Below are 8,383 nucleotides of genomic sequence, written 5' to 3'. Positions count from 1 at the left end.
ATGATAGAGGTTTGACCAGGCCTTCCTTGCCAGGTTCAGCCTGAACATTCCATGAACTCCAAAGATGCCTAGAAAAGATGCATGGGTTCTGATAGGAAGGTCATCTATAGGTGGAGAAAATAATATGAATGTCAATGTAAATGACAGGTGATATTTCAAAACCATCTCATCCTTAGCCTCTGAAGGGAAGACTCCCCATCAGACACCCAATGGATAGCCATTTCCGGCATATACCCAATGCTACCAAAGACCACCAGATTCTTGTGAGAATGAGTAGGAAAGTGTGGCTTACCGCAATCAGGGCTGAGTTCCTCTGGTCCCCAGTAGTTGAAGTGGGAGGTGGCTGCTGCTGGTGCTGCTCGCCATTGATCCCACTCCCACCAGAGTTACTGCCACTGTTGAGAAGGTGCTGGGGGTGGTGGTGGTGGTGGTGGTAGTCTGGTGGAGGTGGTGGGGCTGGTGCTGCTGCTGCTGCTGCTGCTGCTGCTGCTGCTGATGTTGGAGGAGGAGGAGCGGCAGTGGGAGGAGGTGCTGCAGTGGCCGTGGCATTGGCATTAGCCTTAGCGTGTTTGCCACCCTTCCTTGAACCCTGACCATGCTGCACAAGACTCAGGAGCTGCAAGGTGCTCTCCCGTTCTCGGTCTGAGCTCTCCGCTCGCCCTCGCTCATAGCGTCCCTCACAGCTTAGGTGATGCTGGCGGCAGATGGCGATGCGGGCACGCAGACGTTCCACAATAGCACTGTGTACTCTAGGGGCAACTGAGCCTCCTCCAAGGAGCCCTGCCCCAGGAGCCCCCCCTAACCCACCTGCTGGGGCCTGAGGGGGAGCTGTGTCCCCCATCCTGTTGGCCACAATGATTGCTGCCTCTGGGATATTATGGTGGTTAACTATGGCTAGTGCTGGAAACTTGTGTTTTCAACAATAATATTGTTATTAACAATAATGATACAGACTCTGTTTTCAGTGCCACATGTAGAGTGAGTACATATGGAGAAACTGAGGCTTGGAGGAGGAGTGAAGAAGTTAAGGGGTGGAGGAATAGCCTGGTGGAAGAAGGGTGGGGAGGAAGCCAATTGGAGAGGCCAAGTAAAATGACAACAAACCCTAATCAACTTACTCTAATTGCATCTGACAGCTCTGGAGAAGTTGGGCAGAGTTGAGGGATTTTTTTTTTTAACCAGGCTGACAAGAACCACTGCGTACTTTACAAATGTTATAGGATACAGAGTTTAGCTATAAGGACTAAGGAGTTGTCAAGAGAAAGCAAGACTGAAAGGAGTTGAGGGGGAGGTTAATCAAGACCTGAACACCCCCCACCCCTCCTGTTTCCTGATATTTCTTTATGGGGAAATTTCAGCAAGGAAGCACAATGCAAAGCTGCCTGGATTCATGGCCTCGCCACAGTCACTTTTTCTCATGTTGTTTTTTTTTTTTTAAATGTGCTGCCTTTTGAATTGAGTTTAGAAGCCGAGGATTACAATGTGCCAACAGGAACTACTGTCTTTTTGGTCTTAATTTCTTTTTTTCTCCCCCTCCTCCCCTCTGTGCTCCCTATGCTTCCTCCTTGTTTGGTTACTGTCCCTGCTGCAACAGAGCTCCTCTATTTCGTCTCCCCCCAAAAAGAGGGAGACAGTTTCTTGGTTGTTCACAATGTCAATAACTGGACTTTCAGACCATGCTCTTTTCTTCCGCGAATCCAGCCACTGGTAAGAGCTTCATCGCTTGTAACGTTCCCTTTCCTTAATGAAAGCAATCTAAAGTAGCTAGCCAGGCAGATCACTTAGCGCATTGCTTTCCCGCTTATGCTGCTCTTCCCCACCCGGGCTCTATTCAGAAACAGTATCAACAGAGAACAACTCTTCCCAGAGTAATTTACAAATGATAGTCCAACTTACAAACTTCCAGCGTATTGCACCAAGTAACGTCCAGTCACTTTCCTTTCTGTTTTTGTACATTCCATCCCCGGCCGGTTGATCTGCGGGGTCTGGACTCGCAATGACCAATGTGAATCTCTTGGATCGCTCCGATTTATATATGGAAAAAAAAAGTAGCTGGTATTTTCCTTTCTCTTTCTCCTCTGTTGTTGGTCGCTTTGCTGACACTCGCTCCACTGCCTGGAGTCACGGAGATACACAGGCTTTCATTGTGCTCGGATAGGAGAGAAAGAGAGAGAGTGAGACAGAGAGAGAGAAAGAGAGAGAGCCAGCAAAGCTGCAGATGGGGGGGGGGGGGGGGGGGGAGGTGGTGTGTGAGGAGGAGAGGGAGGGGGAGGGAGAGCAAGCTTATTTGGAGACTCCCTGGTGGATGGCTGGTGCCACTGCACCAGTGAGTAATTAATTGGAGATGGGCAGAGGGGAAAGAGGAGCACAGAGGGCCTCCCAGTGGCAGAAGAAGTAAATCAGAAAGAGCTGTTCTTGGATGCTTAACTGATTCTGGTGGGGGAAAGCTAGGGAAATTCCCCATCCTCTCTCTTACTAGCTCCTCAGCTCTAAATATTGAAGAAATTCCCAGCCAGGGAATGTGTTCTCCCTTTCAAACTTACATCTTCCCTCTGAGGATTTCATTTTTTAATTATGTTGTAAAGGGGAGCCATTTAGTAGCTGTCACCTAGAGACGACTAGGGCATCTAAATTACTGACACTAAGATAGAACAGCAATAGTCATTGTAGGTTGTAAGCTCTTGGAAGGCAGGTGCTGTGTGTATAGATCAGTTTGGGGAGCAACACAGGGACACTAACATTTAACAAAGTGTTTTTTGAGTGATCATTAAGTAGGCTTATCCATTCCTCACAACCAAGAAGTAGGGCAGCTAGGTGTTGAAGTGGGTAGAGCACAGGGTCTGGAATTGGAAGACTCATCTTTCTGAGTTCAAATATGGCCTCAGATACTTACTAGCTGTGTGACCCTGGGCAATTCACCTAACTCTGTTTTCTCAGTTTCTTCATCTGTAAAATGAGCTGGAGAAGGAGATGGTAAACCTTTGCCAAGAAAACCCCAAATGGGGTTACAAAGAGTCAGATAGGACTAAAAAATAGCTGAACAACTCAACTAAGAAGTAACTGCTGTTTTTTGTAGTCCATGAGATTGCCATGCACCACCTAAATTCTCCAGGGACTTTCAGTGAAGTGTTTGCATCTATTTGGTATATAAATGAAATCATAAGTATTTGTATGAACACTAAATGGTTCCTCTACAGCTTAAAATGCATTTAAACCTATGGCATCTTTTTGATGGATTCTTTTTTTTTTTGTATTTTTAAGACTAGGTCTTTGATGTAGGTGTATCAAGGTAGGTCAACACTTTTCTTTGCTTAGACAGTTGATCAGCCCTAGAAGCTGAGAGGATATGACTTGCACAGGGTCATCTGACAAATGTGTTATTTGAGCTGTCTAGGTCTTCCTAACTACTTCTCCACCTCTCTTTCTAACTACTCTACACTGCCTGTCCATTAGCAAAGTTTGCAGACTAGTAAATTAATTAACTGAATAGGTAAAGGAGAGTGCATTAAAACTATGGTTAATTTATTTATTTTTATTTAAATATTTCAGTTCCCCACATAGTAGCGTATTTCCCAGGTTTTGTTTTTTTCTCCACAGATTTGTATGCTGGGCTGGAACTGGGTAGACATTAACTATAATTGAAAAAAGATCTTTACTAATCTTTTCATTGATGCATAATTTAAAAATGTCTAAAATAAAGACAACATTATTTTTATCTGTCCCTTATACTTCTCAGGTCCAATACCCCTAAGGTCAAAAGGGCAGAAAAGATTTTGTGGATCCATGAATGTATAAGATGTATGGAAAATGAGTGCTTCACTTACACCTAAATAGGTTAACATGATGAAAAACAGCATAATTAGATTTATAAAATGTCTCTACTACCAGTCCTGGAATAGTTTGGCTTTATGGATATCAGCAAGCAGTCCAGGGGAATCAAATTAATTTTTCTATAAAATTGTAAGCACTAATCCTTGTGTTTAGAAAGACTTTTTTAAGTCAAAGATTCATAAATTATGCAATGATAAAATTTCTATTTTGTGTTTCAGCGGTATGGATGAAAAATCTATTTATTTATCTATTGTACCCATAGACATTTAATTTCAAGTACACATTCAATTCAATTCAACAAATATTTATTAAGCACCAACTGTGTGCAGAGCACTGTTTGAGAGCTGAGAGATACAAAGTTTAGATAAGACGTGGTCCCTGCCCTCATAGGGCGTACAGTCTAGTAGAGAAATAAGACACATACACAGACAACCATAATATACAATAATACATAACAAGTGCATTAGAGCAGTGCAAAACAAAGTGCCATGTGAGGTACAAAAGGGAAGGTCATCACTGACAACAGGGATGAGGGAAAGCTTCTAGGAGAAGGTGGCGTTTGAGTTGGGCTTTCAAGGATGGGTAAGGAATTCAAAAGGTAGGGAGAACATTACAGGCATAGGGAACAGCTTAAGCGAAGGCACAGAGGCAAGAGAGCACAGGGTGTGTTAGGGGAGAAAGAGAAGTCCAGTTTGGCCAGAGCAGAATATGTGGAGGGGATTAATGTAAGATAAGGCTGGAAAGGTAGGATCATAGGGTTGAGAGCTAGAGGGACCTTAGAAATCATCTAGTCCAACCTTCTCAAGTTACTGAAGAAACTGAGGACTAGAGAAATTAAATGACCAAGGTCATATAGGTAGTAAGTAGCAAAGCCAGGATTTGAACTCAGGTCCCCTGACTACAAACCCTGTGCTCTTTCCACCTCACCATGTAGAGGGGCACCAGGTTGTGGAGGGCCTTGAATACCAGGCAAAGGCATATGAAGTTTACTCAGTAGGAAACAGAGAGCTACTGAAGATATTTGAGCTGAGCAATATGACCAGACCTATGCATAAGAAGATAACTCTGGCAGAATATGATAGCTGACAATTATATAACACGTTAAAGCTTGCAAAGCGCTTTACATACAATATCTCATTTGATCCTCACAACAACCCTGTGAGGTAGGTACTACAGGTATTACTATCCTCATTTTACAGACGAGGCAACTGAGGCTCAGAGAGGCTAAGTGATTTGCCTATGGTCACACAGCTAGTGTCAGAGACTGGATCTGAATCCAGAACTTTCTGACTCCAAGTTTAACACTCTATCCCCTATACGGTGCTAAAGGATAGTTAGAAAGGGAGAGAGTTCATATGAATGAATTAGGGGAAATGGTAATAAGGTCTATACTGCGTGGTGGCAATTGGATAAAGGGAGGATGGCTGTGACTAACTAGACAGAAATCAGAGAAAAGAAAGAGTCAAAATAACCCGAAGAATTTGAACATAGAAAGACTCAGTGAATGCATGTGCCAATGGCAAAAAGAGGAGTCAGAAGCAAGAGAAGCAAGGTTTAGCGGGGGTGGGGCATGGGGAGGGGAGGAGGTGGTGGTGGTGGTGGTGGTGGAGATGATAAGCTCAGCACCAAACATACTGCATTTGAAGTGCCAGTGGAATATCTAGATTAAGATATCTTGTAGGCAGCTGGAGATAAAGGTCTAGAACTAAAAAAAGAAGTCATGGCTAGAGACATGGATTTGGGAATTATTTCAGATAAAAATGGTAGCTTAAGCCATGAGTACAAATGTGAGTGCCATAGCAGAGAGTATAGAGAGAGAGGAGGGCCTCAGAGAGAGGAGGAGTTCTAAAAGGAAACAGAGAAATGTGAAAAGAGAATTAGTAAAGCAGAAGAGTGTTACTAATGGTTCCTAGGGCAAACCACCTATGGGGCACCTCAGGGACTCAGCTTCAACCTTCTAGCTGTCCTGACTTAAGCAGGCCTCATAACTGAGCCTCACTGGGGATGAAGGGATGGGGGAGAGTGGTTCAGAATGGGCAGCCTAAAGAATGAGTGGCTTACCTAACCACTTAGTACTATTATTCTCTACTCAGACAATGTTGTTGGGCAAAAGGAGAAGGCAGATCCTTAGACTACAACTGTCCAACAAAAGACTTTTTTCTTCCTTTGCTTTTTTCCTCCTCTACTGCTACCAGCAGTCTCCATTTACTTGATTTAGACAAATGTAATCAAGCACTTGGAATTATAATAACAACTACTCATAGGTAGTTCTCCCCTCACCCCTATTTGGTGGCCCATGAAAAAGTTTAACATATTCACAAACTCTTAAGTTCTTTCAAATGCTACAAAGATGATATATCTACTATCATTAATAGTAGCTGAAATACAATAATGCTGTGGATATTTCTATATTATCAAAATTCTTAATTTGCCTACAGACTGTTTTTGGTACAAACTGTTTTTCTCCTTACCTAACTGGCACCAAGTGTATCACTTAACAGCCTGTCCCTTTTTGATGGTTGCTAGTGGTTTTTCTTTAAAATTTTTTTAAAATCCTACTCCTAAAAACTCTTCTTTTCATATTAGGTAAAACAAATACTGATAACTTTGGAGTGGGAATGGGAATAATGATCTCAGGATCTTAAAAGTGCTACAGATACCTGAGAAGCTGCTCATAAGCACTTCTCAACTGCAGCCACACTGGTACTCACTACATGAAATGCCTCAGCTCATTAGATTCTTGTATTTCAACAATCATCCAGTCTCAGCACTTTCCTGGCCTCTCCGTCTTGCCCCGGACTTTACAGAAAGGGTAGTTTCCAGAGTCAAGAGTGAAGTACAGTAGAAGCCAATCTCTTTTGTTTCTCCTGCTCTTCTTTGTTCCAATTCATTTATCACATCTTCTCATCCTCCATCTACATTCCAACTTGAACATCACTTCTCTCCCACTCTCTCCTTGCTTAAACATTTCCTCTTTGAACAGTTTATCCTCTTATTCCAACTCTGTATCTGTTTCCTTCCCTAGAAAACAGCTAAGAATTATTTCCACAAGCCATCCAGAAGGATGAAGAGGTTTGCAAGTGAAATTTCAGTCATCCACACTTTTAAGACTACGTGCTCCACGATACTGTTACACATTGACAAATCCACTCTATCTTGTGGGGTTTTTTTAGTAGGTTACCATGAGAGGAGCCATATTTAAGAAACAAATTGAAGAAACATGATAATGAAGCAGTCTCTAATAGTATCCTGCTTCAGACACCAGAGCCTCGTTTGACTGTCCTTGGCGTCCACGCCATGGAACATATTATTGTTGAGACCATACTATAATGGTGTCCATCTGATACTTCCTGTACCTAAGCCACACTGGAAAAGGGCCAAGATGAACTTATGTTATACCGAAGTCCGCAGCATAAAAGCTTGTCTTACTGCAGAGGGACTCCAAGTACAAAAGATAAACAACTGACAAGGCCCATTTGTTTCCTCTGAAACTGTACAACTTATTTCACCAGTCTAAACTGGATTTTTCTAGATTTGGCACAAGACAAAATATACTTTCTAAGAGTTTTTTGGCTAAAAATCACCTTTGACATTTTTACATCTCCACAGATTAAGTAAACTTCGATGTGGGAACATTTACAATTTTAAAAATATAAAATATACCTCAATCATTTATATCTAGACTTAACACTGAGCAAGCACAAAGAAAGAATATCCCAAATCATGAAAGGACACTACATTAAAGTATTCCTGAGTGTGAGGATTGTGAGACACTGGAATGGACTAATAAGAGGTCTGAAATCCCCTTTCAGAGGATATTTAAGAACACATATGACACTACTCTGTCTAGGTGGTTGAGGTACAGTCCTGCAGTGGTTGGATGGGTGGGAAATGAACTGAAGATCTACTGAGATTTCTTCCAGCCCACTGATTTAGTTCATAGCATGAATAACATATTAGTGAAGGTCATTCAATACTGCAAGATGGACAGGCAAAAAGTTTTGGGAGAGGGAAGGCAATAAATACACATAAATATTTAAGACTAAATACAACTTTAAAATACAGCATATCTCCATCAAACTGGCATGAAATTAACAACTCATATTTACTTGACATATAGTAAGCTATTACATAGTCACTGACATGATTTTAAAAATACATTGATTAGCTTTTAAAAAATTATTTAGCATACGCTTTCTATGTACCACAGATAAAATATTAAAATAAGATCACTGATTTGATTTCACAAAAATTAAAATGGACCTATATATTTAAAAACAAGAGCTTTTGCTATGAAAATCTTCAAAAATGTGCAAATATATTCAGCATGGTATGCAGAAACAAGTACTCATTGCTCTTCATGTTCATCGCAATTTTATAAAATCTTCTCCAAAGGAAGTTACAACTTAGTCAAACTTCTCATCATGAAAGTAATCCGCAAAATTGAGATATTCTTCAAGTTGATCATATTTCTGCACATACAACAAAAATACTGGTTATTTCACAAAGGGCAAAAACTGACTGGAGATGAATTGGGCCTCATTTGGCATAT

At 41.6% G+C, this 8,383-nt stretch overlaps 1 protein-coding gene across 1 annotated transcript in view; it reads right to left on the bottom strand.

Annotated features, from left to right (window-relative positions):
- Positions 1 to 4,121: 4,121 nt before the first annotated feature.
- Positions 4,122 to 8,383, bottom strand: part of CCDC82 (coiled-coil domain containing 82) — a 46,550-nt gene continuing 42,288 nt past the window's right edge. Inside the window, exon 8 of the mRNA XM_036747212.1 lies at positions 4,122 to 8,303. Coding sequence (XP_036603107.1) covers positions 8,238 to 8,303 — 66 coding nt within the window. The 3' untranslated portion in view covers positions 4,122 to 8,237. The remainder of the gene's footprint in view (positions 8,304 to 8,383) is intronic.

The sequence above is a fragment of the Trichosurus vulpecula genome, chromosome 2, assembly GCF_011100635.1.
Source record: "Trichosurus vulpecula isolate mTriVul1 chromosome 2, mTriVul1.pri, whole genome shotgun sequence".
Taxonomy (NCBI): Eukaryota; Metazoa; Chordata; class Mammalia; order Diprotodontia; family Phalangeridae; genus Trichosurus; species Trichosurus vulpecula.
The sequence above is the reverse complement of the archived record's forward strand: the minus strand, read 5'-3'. Positions and strand labels throughout refer to the sequence as shown.